The sequence below is a fragment of the Eulemur rufifrons genome, chromosome 20 (genome assembly GCF_041146395.1).
Source record: "Eulemur rufifrons isolate Redbay chromosome 20, OSU_ERuf_1, whole genome shotgun sequence".
Lineage (NCBI taxonomy): Eukaryota > Metazoa > Chordata > Mammalia > Primates > Lemuridae > Eulemur > Eulemur rufifrons.
In genome coordinates, this window is record NC_091002.1 from 24,094,462 (window position 1) to 24,117,266 (window position 22,805).

At 48.3% G+C, this 22,805-nt stretch overlaps 1 protein-coding gene across 2 annotated transcripts in view; it reads right to left on the minus strand.

Moving 5' to 3' along the window:
- ZNF341 (zinc finger protein 341) overlaps positions 1-22,805 on the minus strand; it is a 37,150-nt gene that overhangs the window by 2,837 nt on the left and 11,508 nt on the right. Inside the window, exons 5-14 of one of the 2 annotated variants that reach the window (XM_069495807.1) lie at positions 21,165-21,416; positions 17,667-17,841; positions 16,858-16,948; positions 14,414-14,607; positions 12,693-12,883; positions 11,875-12,083; positions 5,623-5,719; positions 3,624-3,756; positions 519-630; positions 199-269 (exon numbers count right to left, since the gene is read on the minus strand). In XM_069495807.1, coding sequence (XP_069351908.1) covers positions 199-269; positions 519-630; positions 3,624-3,756; positions 5,623-5,719; positions 11,875-12,083; positions 12,693-12,883; positions 14,414-14,607; positions 16,858-16,948; positions 17,667-17,841; positions 21,165-21,416 — 1,525 coding nt within the window. Of the gene's footprint in view, positions 1-198; positions 270-518; positions 631-3,623; positions 3,757-5,622; positions 5,720-11,874; positions 12,084-12,692; positions 12,884-14,413; positions 14,608-16,857; positions 16,949-17,645; positions 17,842-21,164; positions 21,417-22,805 lie in introns of both variants that reach the window. The other variant, XM_069495808.1, reaches the window with a different exon arrangement.

A 22,805-nucleotide genomic window follows, 5' to 3' on the forward strand; every position in this document is an offset into this window, starting at 1 on the left:
TGATCCATCTTTGTTCACCCTAAGGTCCCCAGCAAGGCCTGGCTTATAGGCCACATGAACGAAGGTCTGTTGGCTGGAATGTACCAAGCAAAGAAAATAAGCCTCATAGGATGTGTCTGCTCTTTCCCCTCCTGGAGGGTCTGTCCCAGGGAACTTGAGCTGAACCAGACCCTCCTGGCGGGCCCCCGAGCCCCTTACCAGAATGAGAGAGGATATGAGCCTTCAGCTTGTCCGGCCGGTTGAACTCCTTACTGCAGCCTGTGTGAGCCCTAAAACCCAAAGCCATGGTCAAAGGGAGCTCCCCAAGCTTAGGACCCTCTTGCTGGCTCCTCCAATATCCCTGGGCATTGTCTACCCTAAGGGTTGGGCAAGGAAGCAAGATGGAGAGTAAGGTCGGCAGGGCCAGGGATAAAAGGAGACAGGCCTTCCGCCCTCAGGCCTGACTTTCTGTCCCACCCTCCCCAGCGGTCCCCCTTGAGGACCCTGCCCCCGCCCCCCACATGGCAGTCTCTACTCACGAGAAGGGGCATTTGTATTTCTTGAAGGGCTCATGGATCAGCATGTGTCTCTTCAGTTTGTCCTTGCGGTTGAACGCAGAGTCGCACACTGAGCACTTGTAGGGCTTCTCGCCTGCAGGAGACCAACAGGGAGAGCAAACGTGTCATAAGGAGTCCAAATGAGGAGCATAGGGTCCCCACTGGGCCCCTCAGGGTAGCAGCTCCGCTAGGAGGGTGGCCTGGGGGGAAAACAGCCTCTCTCATTCCTCATGACTTTGTTTTGCCAGGGAGAGGAAGGGCTATTATAGATAGGGTGGTCAGGAGTGAGGGGAGACCTGTAGTTACATGGCAGCGGGCCACGAGGAGATGTGGGAGAGGGTCCCAGCCCAGAAGGGAAAGCAAGTGCAAAGGCCCCGAGGTAGGAGCACGTGGGATGATGTCTGAGGCACAACGGGGAGGCCAGTGTGGCCAGAACAGAGGGCGTGGAGGGAGAATGAGGCAGGAGGTGAGGTTGTCGAGGCAGCTGGGCCCTACTGGGAGGACCTGGGAGGCCAAGCTAAGGACTTTGGCTTTTGCCCCGAGCCAGATGAGAAGGCACGAGAGGCTCTGAGCAGAGGAGAGACAGGATCTGACTTAAGGTTTTAACAGGCTCCCTCTGGCTGCGTGTGGAGCACAGACCGACCAGGGTGAGGGTGGAGGCCAGTGCAATAGACAGAAGTGGTCAAGACGGGCTACGCTGGGAAAGTAGAATGGGCAACCCTTACCCAGGGATTGGCCATGGAGTGTGCGAAGGAGAGAGGAGTCAAGGATGAGTGTGAGGTGTAGCCTGAGGAGCAGTGTGGACGGTCACAGCATTTACCTGCAATAGGGTCCACCAGGGGGGAGGGGGAATCTTGCCTTATCTAATGGAACCCTTGAAACAAACCACGAGGTAAGCAGTAATACTACCATTACCCCCATTTTACAGATGAGAAGACTGACTGAAGTTCCGGGAGGTGAAGTGACTTGCTCACAGTCTACACCTAAGATTCCAGCCCAGCAGTGTGATCCAGAGCCCACCTAAGCTACCCCAGATCTTCCTGCTGCTAAATCCACCTGGGGGCCAAGGAAGAGTGGCAGGGAGGAAGGGCAGCTCTCACCCGATGGGTGTCAGGGGTTACCTGAGGAGCCCACAGGAAATCAAGGGAGTTGCCTACAAAGCTCCCTTTGGTCACAATCCGCCCTTTGGAAAAGGGCTGTTCCTGGGCTGTCATGATTTCCTGCCATTATTTCCTCTCTCTTCTCCCTCTGGAATGAATAAAGTACTTTTGAAAAATGCCAACCCAGTTGATTCGGAAATTCTGGTCCTTACAATGGAATGCTCTGCAGTCCTTAAAAAGATTAAGGTCAATCTGTGTTTCCTGATCTGGACAAACCTCCCGGACATATCGCCAGAGGAGAAAGAAAGCTGCAGAACAGCTTAACACAGTACCATTTTTGTTAGAAAAAATACAATCCACAACCCCCAAAAGCCCTGGCCGTGTGTGTCTATATATATACTGAAGACGCAGGGAGAAAGGGGGTGGGGGAGGGAAACACACCAAATTGGCAGTAGCAATTAGGATTTGAAGGAGGAATGTAACATTTTACTCTATGTAATTTTATACTGCTCCCATTTTTATAGGCATATATTACTTTTGAATAATTTTAAAAACCATAAAGAGAGCAATTTGGTAATATCTACCAAAATGAACTTCTTTTTCTTTTTCTTTTTTAAGAGACAGGGTCTTATCTGTCACCCAGGCTAGAGTGCAATGTGACCTGGTCATAGCTCACTGCAACCTCAAACTCCTGGGCTCAAGCGATCCTCCTGCCTCAGCCTCCCGAGTAGCTGGGACTACAGGCACGCGCCACACCTGGCTAATTTTTAAAATTTTTTTATAGAGATGAGGTCTTGCTATGTTGCAGGCTGATCTTGAACTCCTGGCCTCAAGTGATCCTCCCACCTCTGCCTCCCAAAGTGCTGGGATAACAGGTGTGAGCCGCCATGCCCATCCTCTTTTTTATTGTGGCAAAATGTATATAACATAAAATTTACCATTTTACCCATCTTTAAGTGTACAGTTCAGTGGTGTTAAGTACATTTGCACTGTTGTGCAACCATCACCACCATCCATCTCTAGAACTTTTCATCATCCCAAACTGAAATTCAGTACTGCACATTTATTTTAACCTAGGATTTCCACTGCTAAGAACATACACTACAAATACACTCCCAAAAGCTTGCCAAAGGACCCACACCACATTGTGTATACAAACTAACACCTGGAAAACAGGCCGGGCGCGGTGGCTCACGCCTGTAATCCTAGCACTCTGGGAGGCTGAGGCGGGTGGATCGCTCGAGGTCAGGAGTTCGAGACCAGCCTGAGCAAGAGTGAGACCCCATCTCTACTAAAAATAGAAAGAAATTATCTGGCCAACTAAAAATATATATAGAAAAAATGAGCCGGGCATGGTGGTGCATGCCTGTAGTCCCAGCTACTTGGGAGGCTGAGGCAGTAGGATTGCTTAAGCCCGGGAGTTTGAGGTTGCTGTGAGCTAGGCAGACGCCACGGCACTCACTCTAGCCCGGGCAACAGAGCGAGACTCTGTCTCAAAAAAAAAAAGAAAATAACTTAAGGGTTCATCCCTAGAGAGCTGGCTAAACACCAAACAAAAAGTCCATAGAGGACCGCTATACAGCTGTGAAAAACCAGGTGCTGTTACAGAATAAGGTATATTGATGAGAAAAAAGGGCACGTAAGTTATATTATGTGCTTATTTTTATAAAAGTAAGCAAGTGTGCTGTACAGATATAAAATTAAACCAGAATAACCCAGACTAGACCACTAACAGTAATTACCTTTGGGGAAAGGAATTAGGAGGATTTTGCCAACTGTAAACTACAAGTCACAGCCTGTTGGTGGTTATTTTAAAAACTAAAATTGAACAGGACAAAATAGAAAATACTGAGAAGTTTGGAGCAGGGAATGTCCCGATCATTTGTGTGTTATAGCTGCTTCGTGGGGAGTGGTCTGAGGGAGATGGGGAGCAGGAGGGGAAGAGGGAGGGGGAGGAGGAGAGGAGGGGGCTGGGCAGGGCACCCACCTGAGTGGATGTGAGCGTGCAGTTTGAGGTAGTGCTTCCGCAGGAAGAACTTCTTGCATACCTGGCACTTGAACCTGCCCCCGTTGCCGTGGGTGGGCAGGTGACGCCGCAGGTAGCGTTCGCAAGGAAACACCTGGCAGAAGAGAATGTGGGTTTCAAGTCTGATTCACCAGGCCCCTCTTCCCTCGCCATCCCCTGAGCTCAAAAGGCCCCTTGTTTCCAGCCCCCATGGGGACACCTTCCTTTCTGCCCAGCAGGGGCCAGGGCCCACAGTGTCAGACTCGGTCCTTAGGACTTCATGGCTCCCACTGCTGACCCATGAGCCCAGCTCAAACACGCCTGAGCTTCTGCCCAGGATGTTCTTCCCACCCAGAGGGCCTTTCTCTCTTACTCTGACCTCAACTTCAAGACCCAACTCAGCGTCGCTGCTTCTCTGAAGCCTTCCCTGACTCCCTGGTGCCATGCTAGGCAAAGCAAATTCCACCGTTGTCCACCCACACGTTTAAGTCAGCATTTCACCCACTGCATGACAGCCCTTTTCTTACACAGGAGCTCTAGGAGGGCAGAGCGGGGCTTTCACTCCCCAGCACAGGGCCTGAGTCAAATGACTGACAAGTAAAGGAATGAATGGGAAAATGAACAAATTAAAGAAAAGAATGCAAAGATAATAAAAAGCCAGGAAACACAGAAGCCAAAATCTCTTTCCAATCCATTCATTCATTTGGTAGAGCAGCAGTCAAGGGTGCAGACCCAACTTGCCCCACTACTTATTAGTCCCATCATTTCCTAACTGGGTGATCTTTCTGTGCCTCTGTTTCTCCATCTGTAAAATGGGGATAGTAATAGTATAAATGAGTCAATTCAGGTAAAATGCTCAGAACAGTGATTCTTGCTCAATTCATGGTATCTTTTACTTGGATCACAAATTCCAAGTTCAAAATTAGGCTATGAAATTAGAAACATCTAGAATAAGACCAAAGTGAAACCAGGGCTGTCCTGGAAAACCTGCCATGTAAGGTTGTAAGAAAATGAGCAGAATGAAGAAGCAAGTTAAACACACTACGGGGATATAACCAGCAAAATCCAGGCTGTGGGAAACGCCACAGGACCGATGGCTCAGTTTTTTCAACAAATAAAAGGAAAAAAAAAAAAAAAAAAAGGAGTAATGGTCAGGGCAACTGCAGATTAATAGAAATTTATGGGCCGGGCGCTGTGGCTCACACCTATAATCCTAGCACTCTGGGAGGCCGAGATGGGAGGAGCGCTTGAGGTCAGGAGTTCGAGACCAGCCTGAGCAAGAGCAAGACCCCGTCTCTACTAAAAATAGAAAGAAATTAGCTGGACAACTAAAAATATATATACAAAATTAGCTGGGCATGGCGGTGAGCAGCTGTAGTCCCAGCTACTTGGGAGGCTGAGGCAGGAGGATCGCTTGAGCCCAGGAGTTTGAGGTTGCTGTGAGCTAGGCTGACGCCACAGCACTCTAGCCCGGGCAACAGTGCTAGACTATGTCTCAAAAAAAAAAAAAAAGAAAGAAATTTATGTTGTGTCAATTGCAATCTATGAACCTGATTCAAACAAACTTTACAAAAGTGATGATGCTTTGAGACAACTGGAAATTGGAACACTTCCTGGATATTTGATGATATTGGGAACGTTTCAGTGGGGGCTTCCAGACTCACTGAAAAGAACCAATAATAATAAGGATAAAAACCCATCGGGAACCTGGGAGGCAGCTGCTCAGAGGCTGGGCCCAGGCCCAGGAGAGGCCTCAGCCCTCGTGCGCCCGTCCTGGCCTGTCTCGGCACCAGCCCCCCCTGGCCACACCTGGAGTGTGACAGCTGGGACAGGCAGCAGGGCTCTTACTCTTCAAAGATATAGTGTCATCTATGGAGGTGCCCTTGAGCCCGGCCCACGTGTGCTGAGATAGGAGGGGAGAAGTGAAGGGTGAGGTGTACACCCGCTACCTCCTTGCCCCTCCATGGCCAGTGGCACCCACCTTCTGGCAGTGCAGGCAGGGGAAGTTGTGAGTGGTGGTCTGCAGGTGGTGCTCCAGGGCTTCAGGGGTGGAGTATTTGTTGACACATTTGACACACCTAAGTGGGAAGGAGCAGGAGAGGTGAGAGAGGAGATCCAGCCGACACAGGAACCAGCCCCCTGGCCCCTAGGCTGACATTAGGACACAAAAGCCTATTTTTTTTTTTTTTTTGAGACAGAGTCTCGCTTTGTTGCCCGGGCTAGAGTGAGTGCCGTGGCGTCAGCCCAGCTCACAGAAACCTCAAACTCCTGGGCTTAAGCGATCCTCCTGCCTCAGCCTCCCGAGTAGCTGGGACTACAGGCATGCGCCACCATGTCCGGCTAACTTTTTCTATATATATATTTTAGTTGGCCAGATAATTTCTTTCTATTTTTAGTAGAGACGGGGTCTCGCTCTTGCTCAGGCTGGTCTCGAACTCCTGAGCTCAATCCACCCGCCTCGGCCTCCCAGAGTGCTAGGATTACAGGCGTGAGCCACCGCGCCCGGCCCTAAAAACCTATATTTAATTCACTCTCAAATCTGTCCACTCTTCTCCATGGCCACTGCCTCTGAGCCGCCACCGTCTCTTGCTCAGAGATGTGCAGTACCCTCCTCACTGGCCTCTCTGCCCCCACCCTGCCCCTGTAGTCCGCTCTCCACAGGGCAGCCAGAGGGAGCCTTTAAAAAGGGGCTAGGTAGTTTACACCTGTAATCCCAGCACTTTGGGAAGCCAAGGTGGGAGGATGGCTTGAGCCCAGGAGTTTGAGGTTGCAGTGAGCTATGATGATACCACTGCACTCCAGCCTGGGTGACAGAGCAAGACTGTCTCAAAAAAAAAAAAAGAGAGAGAGAGAGAGAGAGAGAGAGAGAAAAAAAGAAAATCTTTGCTTAAGATGCTCCACATCGGCCTACAAGGCCCTATGGCCTCACCCCCACTCTCTGCTCTCAGACGTCATCTTTCTCCACTCCCCACCTTACTCACTCCGCTCTGGCCACCCTGTACTCCTCGATGCACCCTGAACACACCAAGCTCATTCCCACCTCAGGGACTTTGCACTTGCTGATCCTGTTGCCTGAACGCTCTTCCCCAAGTCTTCCCTGGGAAGCTCAATGTCACCTCCTCAAAGAAGCGCTCCTCAGCCACTCATCTCAAGGTGTTCCCCACCACCCACCCTGGCCACTCCCTATTATGTCACCCGGTTCTATTTTCTTCTTAGCACTTATTACCTGGAATTATTTTTATTTACTTGTTTACTTGGTTATTATCTGTCACCTCCCCAACTAGCAAGTGGTCCCTCCTATAGGGGGCCACATCTTTCCTGTTCACAACCTGCTCCCAGCACCAGTGAGAATCTGTTACGTGGAAGAGTCTGACAGACAGGGATCTTGGCCTGGCTCCATCTCTCACCCTCTCAGTTTTCTCATCTGTAAAATGGGGTATGAGTTCCAAATGCACCTGCCCCACGTTCATTCTTAAGATTGTCACGGAGTCAAAGGACACAACTGTGACAAGCAGCTCATAGAACTGCAAAGCACTACAAACATGGTTTTTATTCTTAACGTCGCTGTGGCTAACATGTCTTCAAAACAGTAGTTTCAGGCCACAAACCACTCCAAAGGAAGAAAACACACCATCGTCGCCCCATCATGAAAACATTTGCCAGGAAATGGACCCATTTACAATGAGATACTGGTGAGGAATGGCACAGGCAGGTGGACAATTCATACCAGCAACAGAAATGACGGCCCTGTCATTCGTACACCACTGCTGCTCTTGGGAAACCATGAGCCAAGCGCACCTGCAGCGGTCCCAGGGGACCCCTCAGGCCACACTCTGAAACCACACACTAAAGGCCTCCAGGTGGCAAGAAAGAGGAGGTAGGGTGGGAACAGAGCCGCCAGGAGGGCAGAGACCTAACAAGCTGGTGAGATGGGACAGGACAGAATCTCACAAGCTTCAGAGGGTGGGGTGGGGGTGAGGGTGACATAGGTTTGAGTGTCAGGCAGTTTAGCAACAGCCAGGAAAATGAAAACTCCCCGCCAGAAACCCCACCTTCACTAGGTCACCCCAGGTAATGTCACCAGTAAGGGGATGAATCAACATCACATGTCTCCTGATAGGATACTCGGAGAAGGACGCAGCGTCACTCGTGATATTCCTGACAAAAGTGCATAGCCTGGATCTAATCATGAGGTAAAATCAGGCAAAGTCAAACCCAAACCGAGGACATTCTACAAAATAACTTGTCTGTACTCTTCAAAAATACCGTCAAGTTCAGGAAGGACAAAGACGGAATGAGGAACTGTTCCAGCTTAAAGGAGACTAAAGAGACGTGACAAATGAATACCACGTGTGACTCTGGGTTGGATCCTGGCCAAAATAATTTTTTTTTCTTTTTCTATAAAGGTGTTATTGGAACAATTGGAAAATTTTGAATAAGGCCTGTAGATAACAGAATTGTACTGACGTGAACTTCCCAATGTTGGTAACTACAGTATATTTTGCATCTGTCAGAGGTTATCTTTGCTTTTAGGAAATGCACACTGTTGGCAAAGGGCAAAGAGGCATCATGTCTGCAAATTACCATCAAATACTTGAGAATATGATAAAGCAAATGTGGTAAAACAGTTGGGAAAAAAAATTTTTTTTTTTTTGAGAGAGTCTCACTCTGTTGCCCAGGCTAGAGTGCCGTGGCATCAGCCTAGCTCACAGCAACCTCAAACTCCTGGGCTCAAGTGATCCTCCTGCCTCAGCCTCTCATGTAGCTGGGACTACAGGTGCTCACCACCATGCCCAGCTAACTTTTTGTTTCTATTTTTAGTTGGCCAGCTAATTGTTTCTATTTTTAGTAGAGACAGGGCCTCACTCTTGGTCAGGCTGGTCTTGAACTCCTGACCTCAAGCAATCCTCCTGCCTCGGCCTCCCAGAGTGCTAGGGTTATAAGAGCTACCACACCTGGCCCTTTCATAGTTTTTAACTATTACACCATAGGCACATAACAATTATTTTTTCAAGTAGGTAATTAATCTTTTTAAAAATCCCCTTTGATTTTTGACCTGCAAAATCACTTACAGGAACTTGCAAACAAGCAAAGACATATGGCCAAAGTTGTTCCCTGTAGCATTGTTTATACTAATGACAAACTGGAAATCACCTCACTGTTTAGCAATGGGGGATGACTTACACAAAATACAGCACATCCATGCACAGTGGGACACTACGTAGCTGTTTAAAGAACAAGGCAGCTCTGTTTGTGCTGAAATGCAAAGATGCCCATGTTATCATTTTTAAGTGGAAAAGTTTTAAGTGATAACACCAAGTGTAGAGTGATCCCATTAAGTTTCAGTCCGTTGGGCGTTACACAATAGGAAGATAGCATAATGAACTTTCACCAAATTCAGTGACTGTATTTGGGGTCGCCTACCTCAAATACAGTCTGTGACATTTATATCTGTATCCATATTTATAAACATATTTATGATAGATATATCCCCAATGACATATAACAAGAGGAAGGACAGTATTATATTTTTTTATTTTATTTTTTTGTTTTTGTGTGAGTTTTTTAAAACTTCTCTTCTGCATTGGACATGGATGACTTTTGTAATTAGGGGAAAAAAATTGATAAACCTTTCTAAAAGAAAAAACAAAAAAATATAGTAAAGATACAGTTGCATACATAAAATTCACTTGAGAGGTTTGGGAAGGTGCCTGCAGGCAGGCCAGGGAATGTGGCTCACAGGGAACAGAGGAACCAGAATGACGGGGCCTGCACCTCTGAAAATATAACAAAGCCACCATACCTGCTCAAATGTTACTGTGAGAGAGAAACCGACTCTCACGCTGTGTGAGCCACTGTTATTTTGGGTCTCCATTGCATGCAGCCAAACCTCTATCTAAATAATACAGATAATAATAATTGCAATACGCACATTTATTGAGCACCTACATGTTCCAGGTACCATGTCTAAGTGCCTCATCCTTGTCTTACCTGACCCTTATAAATAGTGCAATACGGTAGGCGCTATTGTGATCCCCATTTCACAGATGAGAAAATTGAGGCTCAGAATGGCTGAATACTTTGCCCAAGGTCATCCATCAGGTTTATAGTCAAGATGGGATTTAAGCACAGGCAGGTGACTCTAGAACCCTTATTGTTATCCATGATACCATTCTACCTCAAGCCTGCCTTCTTGGGCCAGGACAGCAGCTCTGATGTCCACCAAGGGCATTGGTACTCTGGTCCTGCAAGAGAACTGCATGGGGCCATTAGCACTGGTCTCAACCTTCAGCCTGCAAATTCTAAGACCAGAGCTGTGAGGCTTCCAGGGTGTCAGACTAGGGTTCGAATCTTAGCTCTGTGCTGATGTTGTTACCCTTGTGGGCAGGTCACTTCTCTCTGAGCCTCAGTGTCCTCATCTTCAAAGTGGAGAGAACACCTACCTCCCGGGATTGCAGGGATCAATGTCCCTAAGTCAGAGCTTGGCACATAGTAGGTACTCCCTTCCCTTTACTTGGCATCTCACTCCAGAAAGTCACACAGCCATAGGAACTCACAGATAATCCACACATTGGAAGGGCAAAAGTAAAAGAAAACTCTCCCTAAGCACAAATGGGAATTATTCATCACTGCCCAGAAATCCCTGCCCCTTGGCTGGCCATAGCCTTGCCTGGCTTCCCTGCCTCTCTGGCCCCATTTCCCAGTCTCCCCGGGACAAGTTGCCCTACAATCCAATTCTTGAGTTCCAGTCCCTCTGCCAACTTCTCAAAGCTCTTGTGATTTCTATATAACCCTTCATGCCCTGGCCCCACTTTCTCTCACAGGCCCTGTCTAAACATTCCCCTCCTACTTCCACTCTACATAACAATCATTCTAAACCACTTGCTATTTAATTTTATATTTCTACACTTGCTGTTCCTCTGCTAGGAATGTACTCCATCCCACCCATTGTCTACCTGGCAAACTCCTATTCATCCTTCAAAACCCAGTTCAAATGTCTACACTCCTGGGACAGCTTCCCTTCCCTGCCTTCCACTGTGATACTTTTATACCTTATACATATGCAAATGACAGCATTTTATCACAGTGTATGGTGAGCATTTATTTACACACTTGTCTCCCTGAGCAATCCATGCAGTCTAAGCTCAAGGTCTGTACCCAGAATTACTTATCTCTGTACCCCAGAAGCCTCACCCAGGAGTCATGGGGGGGCCCTATTAACAGAATCATTAGCTAAATCCCTGCAGCTACAAGTTTGTCCAGAGAAGCAAAAGCCATTCTAACATGAAAACATTCACTATGAGCTAGAAGGACCCTTCTCGCCTTTCACCACCGTGTGTGTAAGCTTTGTGAGGCAGCTGCTCCCAGGTGACACAGGACAAATGCACAACAAAATGACTGCAAGGCAAAATGCAGGACTTCATGAAGTCATGAAAGTGATGTTGGATGTCTGCAGATAACACCACTGACAAAGGAGGGCCTGGCAGAAGGACAGGAAGGTAATCAAGGGAAAAAAACTCGACAAGGATGATCACAGGCTGGATATCTTCAAAGAGAATAATTTCAAGATCTAAAGATTAAAAGCAAGTGGCAAAACCGAGGAAGCCCTTCATCATTTCTGCCAGAGGGATCCTCTTTCTGACCACAATGGAAGACTAAAGTGACATAAAGAATTATCAGAAAAAATTACTCCAGATAAAATCTACACTTGATTCCTTCCTCATTCATTCTAAGAATCAGCATATAACTTCAACTATCGTTTTATAGATTCTTAAAATGAATATTATTTTTATGATTTTTGCTTTCAAGTATGTTATTGTTCATTCTTTTTTCATTCTAAGAATCAGTGTACTATTTTGACTGTAACCTAAATTTTGTAGATTAGGAGTCAAAATAATATTTTCATAATTTTTTAGTTTAGAAAAAACCCTCAAACTTTTTTTCCACTATGAACAAGGAAATATTGGTTTTCCTTTGTAAGGATTTTTTTTTTCGAATAAATGTCTGCCAAGACATGATGTAAAAACGATAGAAGGAGAGCCAGTGTCTTTTCTTCCACCAGTGCCAAGGCCCAGAACCCACTCTGCCAGGCTGGACCCCAGCCAGGAGCCTCAGTGTCCCTTCCGAGGCATCTCACTGGTCCTGAGCAGTCAGAACCACCAAGGCCACAGACCCCTGGGCCCCTGCCCACCTGCCCGCCCACCTAGGGAGAGGGAAGTGGGCGGGCACGTACTTGTAGACAGTGCTGTCCTTCTTGGGGCTGTGCTGTGGCAGGAGGCTGTGGGAGTACTGGTGCACACCCAGGTCGTATAGAGAGGGGAAGTCCTTGCCGCAGAGGTGACAGCGGTAGCTCAGCTCCTCCTGGTGGCTCTTGATGTGCTCCAGAAATGTGTCGAGCTTTGGGAATGTCTGGGCACAGCTCTTGACCACGCACTTGTACACCTTGAGGGAAAAGGCAGGTGATGGAAGGCAGGAGAGCTACCCCCTCTGCCAGCCCCTCACCTGTGGCATTGGCCTTGGACACCGCTGGTGGAGGACCTGAACACTGTTCCCCCCACTCCCCTGCTGCTGAAGCCCTGGTTTTATTTTGATTAGAGGGTTCTCTCCTCTCAGCCAGTCCTGATGGCCCCATTATCCTTCCCTCAGGCTGTGTGGCCTGGGTATATTTAGAAAATTTATCCAAGACCTGGAAATACAGTGAAAAGATGATATCATGTCCTTTCAGTGTCATACTGGAGTAGTGGCTCTCAAACTTGAGTCACAGATTGCTGGGTGCCATGCCCAGAGTATCTGATTCAGCAGGTCTGGGTGACCTGCGTATGCGCATTCCTAACAAGGAATGATCAGATGATGCTGATGCTGCTTCCTTGGGGACCTCACTTTGAGAACTGCTGTCCATCACCCCCTGCTAGGAATCTGTCTTAAGGAAAAGGAGCTGTGGAAGAAGATTTGATTGACCTTTGCCCTTTTCCAGGCAGCATTCAAGACCCCAGCACCAGCCAACAGTCACGCCTGGGGAGGTGTGGCCCCTGCTACACACCACCCACCTACCTGCTCGTTCTTATGCTGGGTCATGTGGGACTTGAGCTGGAAGTAGGTGCTGAACTTGCTGGGGCAGAACTGGCACAGGTAGGAGCTGTTGATGAGGACCACCTGCTTGAGCTCTAGCTTGTCCCCCTCATCCTCGCCTGCCGCGGGCAAGGCCTGGGGCTGTGGCGCACTCGGCAGGGGCTGGCCCAACACTACGGAGAAAGCCAGGGAGGGAAGTCACCGAGAAGAGCCAAGGAAGAGCCGGGACAAGGAGGACACCATTCAGGAAGGACTCACAGAACACCTACTACGTGCTCCTCTGTGTTCACCTGCTTGGTGTTGGACTCCGTGCTTAAGGTGCTGTGCTCACATTGGGCTGGTGTGCATTGATACAGCCATTCCAGATGTTAAAATACTGAAATATTTTCTAATTGAGAAGCAGTTATTGACTCAATCCTCCCTTCTCCAGCCTTCCTCTCGAACACTCTAGACCTTTCCACAGTTGTTAAAAATTCTGCACACCACTCCTAGCTGTACTCTTGATGCCTCCCCAGACCCTTGTTCTAATTATAATTGTTTGTATTGTTGTCCTTCCCTCACTGCACTGTTCCTCCCTCTCCGTGATGTCGGGGACCTCTGACCTCATCTCCTTAGGGCCAGTGGCCTGGTACATAGTAGCCCTCCATAAATATTTGCTAAATGGTTGAACCTTTGGTGCCGGTACTGTAGGATTTTTGAAATAAATGCAAGAAATGGTTTCTTCTCTAAGGAGCTCTCAAGAACTCAGAGGCCACACAGTAGGGCTAGTTCCAACAGGAGGTGCTGATGGGAGGTCAGATAAAAGCGGGCACATATCGCTTGCCTGGCAAAACGCTCCCTTCATTAGCTGGCATGTGGCTGGCACTGCTCACCCTGGGGCTGCATGGGAAGGGCTTAGGTTGTGCCCTACACTGTGCAATACAGTGGCCACGAGCCACATGTGGCTACTGAGAACTTGAAATGTGGCCAGTCCAAATCCAGATGTGCTATAAATGTGAATATGCACTGGATTTCAAAAATGTAGTATAAAAAAGAATGTGAACTATCTCATTAATTTCTTTATATTGTATGTTAAAATGATAATATACTGGGTTAAATAAGAGATATGATTATAATTAATTTCATCTTTTAAAAAATTGTTTTTAATGTAGCTACTAGAAAATTTTAAATTGTATATGTTGCTCACATTATATTTCTGTTGGACAGCACTGCTCTAAACCTAGTAAGTCCCCAACCTCCGTGCAAAAGAGACACTAAACCAACACCAGCGACAGGATCACTAGCTTAGGGCCCAGTGATGGTTTAGATGAGAATCCCACAACATAGAAAGGGCTTTGGAGACAAACTGCCCACAGAAGTCAAATAGGCTTCAACCCCTGATCAACTATAGTGACTGCCTGGAGCAATATATTGAAATAGATTCAGAGGTGAAATCCAGGCTCAGAAAAAAAAAGAAAGGAAAAGAAAAGAAAAAGATAGGTGATTGATGAGTGATATCTGCCATGGGTACAGTATTAGAGTAATGCTTACATGTATTGTATATTTGTCATCCTTCCTTTCATCCTGTCCCCTATTTTATAGTTAAAGTAGACTGAAGCCCAGAGAGGTCGCGGCGGTTGCCAAGGGTCACACAGCTGGCAACCTAACCTGTGAAGCAGCAGAGGAGAGGGGTGGAGAGAGTGGCATTCCCCACTTTCACCCACCTGTGTTCTCCTCGTCCTCTTGCCTGCTGGGGTTCAGGGCCATGACCTGTACAGTCACAGAGTTGCGAGAAACGGTGCCACCGCTGCGCCCTGGAGGCCACACCTTGTGGGTCTGCATGTGTTTCTTGACGTTGGACTTCTGGGCAAAGGCACGGCCACATGCAATGCACTGGAAGGGTTTCTCGCCGGTGTGGCTGTGGGAAACAAGGCTTGTCAGATCCTCGTGCAGGAACAGGGACATGGCCTCAACCCAGGAGTTTACAGCTACCGGGAAGACCCAGAAAGAACATCCAGATGCCGCTGGCCACCACCTGACACCACGGGGACAACAAGCCCCTTGCTAAGGCAGGCAGACCAGAGATGGGGAGACCCTGGACTCTTAATCACACTAGTGAGCTGCTGAATCAACCAACCCTGAAGCTGACCTTTCCTTCCTCTGACCATCTCATACTGTGAAAGAAAACATTTCCTAATTGTTTAAACCCATTTTAATGTGACTTCTGTTATTTGAAGGAGAAAACATCCTGACAGAGCACAGCACTTATACCATGATTTAACATTTTTTTTAAAACCAACTCACTTTTTTAAAACTGAAAATAATATTAAGGCCGGGCGCGGTGGCTCACGCCTGTAATCCTAGCACTCTGGGAGGCCGAGGCGGGTGGATTGCTCAAGGTCAGGAGTTCGAGACCAGCCTGAGTAAGAGTGAGACCCCGTCTCTACTAAAAATAGAAAGAAATTATATGGACAACTAAAAATATGTATAGAAAAATTAGCCGGGCATAGTGGCACATGCCTGTAGTCCCAGCTACTCGGGAGGCTGAGGCAGGAGGATCGCTTGAGCCCAGGAGTTTGAGGTTGCTGTGAGCTAGGCTGACGCCACGGCACTCACTCTAGCCTGGGCAACAAAGTGAGACTCTGTCTCAAAAAAAAAAAAAAAAAAAAGAAAATAATATTAAAATGAAGCTTCCTTTTGTTATTGTATATGGAAAACCACTTGTCATAAAGTAACAAAAAAAATGCAAGATCTATAGCTGCATTGTCCAATAAGGTAGACACAAGCCACATGGGACTATTTAAATTTAAATTCATTAAAATAAAATTAAATTAGGCCAGGCACGGTGGCTCACGCTTGTAATCCTAGCACTCTGTGAGGCCGAGGCGGGAGAATCACTTGAGGTCAGGAGTTTGAGACCAGTCTGAGCAAGAGAGAGACCCCATTTCTACTAAAAATAGAAAAATTAGCTGGATGCGGTGGCACGCACCTGTAGTCCCAGCTACTTGGAAGGCTGAGGCAAGAGAATCCCTGGAGCCCAGGAGTTTGAGGTTGCTGTGAGCTAGGCTGATGCCACAGCACTCTAGCCCAGGTGACAGAGAGAGACTCTGTCTCCAAAAAAAAAATTAAAATTAAAAAAATTGAATTAAAAATTTAGTTTCTCAGTCCCACTAGCCACATTCCAAGTGCTCAACAGCCATATATAGTTAGTAGCTACCACACTGGACAGTGCCAATTTGAGCATTTCTATCACTGTAGAAAATTCTGTTGGAAAGCACTAGTGTAAATCAGTTCTCAGCTGAGGTCAATTTTGGCCTTCAGGGGACATTTGGCATTTTTGGTTGTCACAACTGTGAGGTGGGATGCTACCGGCATCTAATGGTTGGAGGTCAAGGATGCTGCTAAACATTCTACAATGCTCAGGTCAGCCGCCACAGCAAAGAACGATGTGATCCAAAACCCACAATGCCAGCAGCGCCAAGGTTGAGAAACTGTTGCCAGCCCTGGTTGGAATCTGAGGCTTGCTCTCTCTCTATTATAAGAGATGAGCAAGTATACAAAAGGTGTTAAAGACAGACTACCACCAAACTGAGCTTTCTCTGTTGCCTCTCCAAGGACTAAAGTTGCACCATATCCACAAACCACCTAAAATCATCTCATATACCAATGTATCCCACTCCGTGACAGCAATGAACAAGCTCTCCCCTCCATCTCACAGATGGAAAAACAGGCCCAGAGGGGCTCCTTACGTGTTCTTGGGACAAGAGGCATCACGGTTAGTCCTGAGTGAGCAGAGAGCTCAGAGTTACATTTGCAGAGGAGGCAGCCCCGGCAGATCAGCCCTTTCTGCAGAGGCGAGGCCTGAGGCAAAGCCCCTCTCAGTTTGGAACATTTCCTCCCCTACGCCACCCCTCTCTGACCTGCCCCGTCACAGTGGGCAGGCCCCACAGCTTTCACAGGTCCCCTGCACTGCTCCTGAGAGAGAAGAGAGAAAACCATCCCGACCTGGACTACAGCCTGAACACCATGGCAGGACAGATGGGGCCTGGGTCGCCCCCCGGGCTAAGGAGCTGAGAAGGGGGTCTCGCTTCCACTGCGGATGGCCCCCCACAGCCAGGCCTGCCCAGGAGCCCCATGCCTCCCCCCACCCCACCCCATGCCTGCATACCTTCGGATGTGCTGCTGCAGGTCGAAGTTTTTGGTGAATGATTTGTCACAGTATGAGCACTTGAGTTTCTGAGCCTTTGGCTTCCCAGCAGCTGAAAGACAAGAGGGAGGAGGGGACAGTGAGGCTGGGGGCACAGCTGAGGGTGCCAAAGACAGCCTCCAGCCACTTTACCTAGGGCCAGACAGCCCACAGCCAGGGAAGTCTACACCTATGCACAGGCAGCGGAAGAGGCACAGGGCCTTCCAGTGCCTGGGGAGGGGAGCCTAGGACATGCCCTAGCTGGGAAAGCAAGACAAATCCCTCAAAGGCTCCCCTTTGCCCCAGGATAAAATCCAACCTCTCTGCTACGGCACTCTGCATCCTCTAACTCCTGACAACAGCATAATTCTGTCCCTCAGCTGCAGTGGACTCCTTGCCAACTTTAAAAGACCTCAAGCATGGCCCTGCCTCAGGGCCTTTGCATCTACTGTTCCTCCCTGCCTGGAATGCTTACCCTGAAGACAATGAGACACTCGGATAAAGGATGCCATGTTCTGGGGATGGCAGAACAGAAAGACAGAAGAAACATGGATGCATGTGACCATGCAGTCATACGATCCCCAGATTGTCTACTTCTGGCCTTGATTTACACAGGAGAGGAAAAAATGCTATCATTTTGAAGTCACTGGTATTTTGGATCTTCCATTACATGCAGCCAAACTTAACTCTAACCATCATAAGAGGGAAGACCAGCACCCAGACAGCCTGTTGATGGGCCAGTGCTGAGGAAAGATGCCCTGGGGGCCCACCTTCCGGGAGTCCCCTGGCACCTTTAGCCCGTCGGGTCTTCAGCATTGGTGGGGAGTCAAAGGTGGCCACTGTGCCCCCAGTGGCACTGGTCATGGGGGCAGCAGGGTTTGGTCCTCTTGGTTTGAATTCCTGTTTGCCGGGGCTGTATACTGGGGGGGTCGGGTATACCGGAGCCTCCACACACTGGTTTGGCACCTAGAAGGAGAGCAGAGTCAGGGAGAGAGCCCTGCGAAGGGAGAGGAACAGCTGCCCAGCCAGGGACACTCGCTGCAGCCCTGACAAACCTCAGCCACCCCCACCTACATCACCATCCTAACCTCTCTACCTGGCACAGTCGCCCCTGTCACCCCAGTCACTTCAAAGACCCCTAGAACTTCATGAAGCCAGCAGCCAGAACAGCTTTGGAGTCACGAAGCCTGGGTCCAAATCTTGACTCTTTCCCTTTCCACCTGAGTGACCTTAAGCATCTTTTTTTTTTTTTTTTTTTTTTTTTTTTTTTGAGACAGAGTCTTGCTTTGTTGCCCAGGCTAGAGTGAGTGCCGTGGCGTCAGCCTAGCTCACAGCAACCTCAAACTCCTGGGCTCAAGCAATCCTACTGCCTCAGCCTCCCAAGTAGCTGGGACTACAGGCATGCGCCACCATGCCCGGCTAATTTTTTTCTATATATATTTTAGTTGTCCATATAATTTCTTTCTATTTTTAGTAGAGACGGGGTCTCACTCTTGCTCAGGCTGGTCTCGAACTCCTGACCTGGAGCGATCCACCCGCCTCGGCCTCCCAGAGTGCTAGGATTACAGGCGTGAGCCACCGCGCCCGGCCCTTAAGCATCTTTTAATTGCTCTGTCTCAGTTTCCACATCTGTAAGATGGGACTAATCATAGTGCCTCTCTCATAGGCTTGTTGTGAGAATTAAATGAGGTACATGTAAAGGGCTCAGAACACTGGCTGGCATACAGTAAGCACTCAATAAACATTAACTGCTATTATTGGCATTACTACTAGTAGTAGTAGTTTGCTAGCATAAGAGAATCAGGAATTCAGAAGGGTCTGTGCCCTCACCAGCTACTCCACTTCCTAACTGACACCACCAAATGTCACAGTAGCCAGCTTCTCCCAACTGAGAACTGACACAGAAGCCACGAGAAATCACCAAATGAACTTGGAGCCATTCAAACTTAGTTAACACTAAGCTTACACCATGACACTAGGGCAATGTAAAGAATTCATTTATTCATCGTTCATTGGTCTTCCTGGGGTGTCCTTTCCAAAATTTCACTTCCTATTCTTCTCTTGCTTTATTTTTCTTCTTAGAGTGATCTAAAATTATGTATTTTACTTATTTATCTTGTCTATTATCTGCCTAGTTCCACGAGGGCAGGGCTTTGTGTCTGTTTTTGCTCACTGGACTGTCACCAAGCCTAGAGCAATGCCTGGCCCAGAGTGGGCACTCAACAGGTATCTGCAGAATGAATGAACTCATTGAAGCATTCAGCGAGCATCTGATATGGCACCAGTAGGTGCTTCTGCCAGACCTTGTCTGTTGTCTCTTGGCACCAGTCCCACACCCCACCATGCTGTCCCCGAAATGCAAAGGCGGGAAGCTTGGAACGACATTCCCTCGCCAGCACGGTTCTGAACACGGATTAGGTTCTGTGCCTCAGAAGGTTTTGCGTGAGATTTAGACGGCAGGAGGGAAGTGGAGACCATTCTCCTCCAGCAGCCATGGCGAAAGACAGACGGTTTTCTGCAGTCATGAGTTTGGAGTGGCTGGCTGAACTCTGCACTCCCTCCCAATCACCAGCTAGAACATTCGCAACAGAATCCTACAGTGTCCTCACCTCTGGGCATAGCAGCAGGGCCCTGGCTCTCTCGGCCAAGCTACAGCAGTGAACCTGAAACCCACCAGCCCCGACTTGTTCCCCCAGCCCTTCTACTTCTATCAGCCTTGTAAGCACCTAACTTCCTGTACCAAACCCCAGTGCCAGAAATACCTAGCATGGCTTCTATTTTGCTGACCAAACCCTGGCCAATACAGCATTCAATAAATATTTGTACATGAATAAATTCACCCAGCACTCCAGGTATTACTGAACAATTATGTGACTGCCACTGGGTTAGGCTCTCATTATCCTTGACAGCTCTGCAAGGAGAGTTCCTATTTTGGAGGAGAGGAAACTGAGGTCAGAGGCCCCTGCTGGGTGTACCACAGGCCAGGTACTCTGCTAGGTGCTAAGGATGCAAAGTTCAATAAGACGCAAGCTCTGCCTTTGAAGAGAACCCTCCTCTACATGGAAAATAAACAGCAGCAGTTCCCCCTGTGCTGGTCCCCTCTGTCTACCAAGCCATCAGTGTCATCTCAGCATCTCCACTGACTTCACTTTTTCTCAATTCAATAAATTCCTTAGGGAAGCTTGCTCCATTCTCCCAGGCCAGGGCAAATCCTCTTGCAGGCGCTTATAACATCACATGCCTTGTGCTGGGATTTTGTCACTGGACTGGGTTCTCTTTACAGAAACAACCTGACATGGAATGTCTGTATGGCTGGACCCTAAAGTAGTCTGGGTTAGTGTGACTTCAAATGTAGGCTGGCTATTTCTGTCATAACCATACCCTGTAGCATTGACGCCTGGGAAGGTTCTACGAACTCAGTGCCTTGAGAGTAGCCTGTAGCTTAGAGCTTGTCGGCAGGCAATCAGTACAGTACATTGATTATATATCGGCCCCAATTCTTCCACCCTCCCCATGTCCATGCCTTTGTAGTGGGACTTTGCAGCTTCTCCCATTAAGAGGTAGCATCTATTTCCCTACCTCCTAAATCTAAGCTGGTCTTGTGACTTGCCTTGGCAAATAGAAGTGACACTGTGTCACTTACAAGCCTAAACTTCAAGAGGCTTTGATCATTTCTGCTTCCATTTTTGCACCTCCACCATGGCCATGAGAACCGGCTAGAGAATGAGAATCACACGGAGCAGAGCTGAGTCATCCCACCTGTCCCAGCCCAGGCCATCCTAGAGCAGCCAGCAGCCAGACATATGGGTGAGCCCAGCCAAGATCAGCAGAGACGTCTAGCTGACCACTGTACACATGTGAACAATAAACACTTTTTTGCTATATGCCACTGAGGTCTTATGGATATTTCTTACACAGCAACAGCTAACTGATATACCTAGCTTATTAAGAAAATGTAAGAGACACTTATGCAGGTAATTTTTTGGAATCCTCTCCCCAAAATGCAGGTGTTCCCTGACTGTTTTGAGCAGCTTATATTTCTGCTACAACCTCTACTTCATCCCACCTTTTCGTGGTTTGCATCTTACATTTGTAGGTGTCAGGCTTTGATTAGCGTCCTTCTCTCCCATGATGTCATACACTCCATGAAGGCAGGGATTGGATCTGGTTTTGCTCCCCATGGTATCCCCAGCACAGTGCCTGGCACACAGCTGGTGCTCAGGAAAGGTCTGGGCTGCCTCTGATGACATGACCAGTTTCCTCCTCTGCCCGCCCCCCGCTGTGCTCACCTCTAGGGGCGGGTAGGGCTGCATCCCCAATGCCTGGATCTCCACTGTTCCACTCCCAGCTAGTGGTGCTGCAGCGCTGTACACCTCCACCACGCCATTCCCACCAGGGTTGGGACGTCCAGCGGGGCCCAGGCTCTGGGGTGGGGGTGGGGGAGGTTGGGGAGGTGGGGGTGGAGGCAGTGGTGGAGGGGGCGGAGGAGGCGGTGGAGGCTGGGTGAGGTAGCTGGGCACGGAATGCATGTTCAGGCTGCTCTGAAATCAGAAGAGAAAAATTAAAGCCTTATAGCCTCTTGATACTAGCTATCTTATTTATGAGCAAGGAAGAATATCTGCCTTAGCCAGCCACGTGGAAGGAATAGCTACTCACAGTGCAGCTTGAAGGACACGGCTGAGAGGAGATAGGGAAGCAAAGTCATGGGAGAATTAAGAGCAGGCATCAGCTTGGCGCTGCCATCCCTTTCTCTACGAAAGTAGGCAGAAATGACCCAGTTCACGATGGAAAGAGTTACTACGGCAGGCTTAATGTTGCTATCTTAAGAGGGTTTGCTTGCAAGACTGGCTCTTGACTGGTGTCTGAGAACATGGCTTGTGGAATATTCTCTTTATTCATAAGGCCATTTTGCCTACCACGGGCACTGATACACTGGACCAGCTCAGCCAAACTGTTTGCAAAAAAAATGTGATTTGTGGTGAACAACTGGGAGTCTGGAATTTTGGTCATGGTGGCTGGTCACCTACGTGACCAATCCCCAATAAAAACCCTGGCCCTTGAGTCTTAAGTGCGTTTCCCTGGGAAGAAACACTGCACGCGTGTTGCTGCACTTCACTGCTGGAGGAAGAAGTATGTTTTGTGCAGGCCCTCCCCTCCCCCCCGACACAGAACTTTGGACACCTGTGCCTGGATTCCTCCAGATTCCACCTGACATGTCTTCTTCCCTTGCTGAACTTGGTGTGTATTTTTTTTTTTAACTAGTCTCCTGACAGATTATTGGTGTGTATCCTTTTGCTATAATAAATCACAGCCATGAGTACAACAACCTCTGAGTCCTGGGAGCCTTTCTAGAGAATCGCTGAATGTAGGGGTGGTCATGGATCCTTGAAATACAGCCCTTGACTTCTATAAGTTTTTCTTTTTTTTTGATACAGGGCCTTGTCCTGTCACCTGGGCTAGAGTGCAGTGGCCTCATCATAGCTCACTGCATCCTCAAACTCCTGGGTTCAAGTGATCCTCCTGTCTCACCCTCCCAAGTACCTGGGACTACAGGTATGTGCCACCATGCCCAGCTAATTTTTATATTTTTTTGTAGAAATGAGGTCCCACTTGTGCTCAGGCTGTTCTTGAACTCCTGGCCTCTAGCGATTCTCCGCCTCGGGCTCCCAGAGTGCTAGGACCACAGGCGTCAGCAGCTGGCATCAGTCTTGTACAAAAATAATCAAGCAGGTAGGCAAAGATATTAACTGTCTGTACATGGATGGTTACTTCAGCAGTTTTCATAACAGAAAAAAATGGCAACGACCTACATGTCCATACATAGAAAGCTGGCTAAATAGAGGATGGTCTCTCCATATGGTGGATCCCTTGTGGCTGTTAAAATGACGACGCAGACCAGCATTTCATAAAGGGTGCTTCTCTTCATTGCT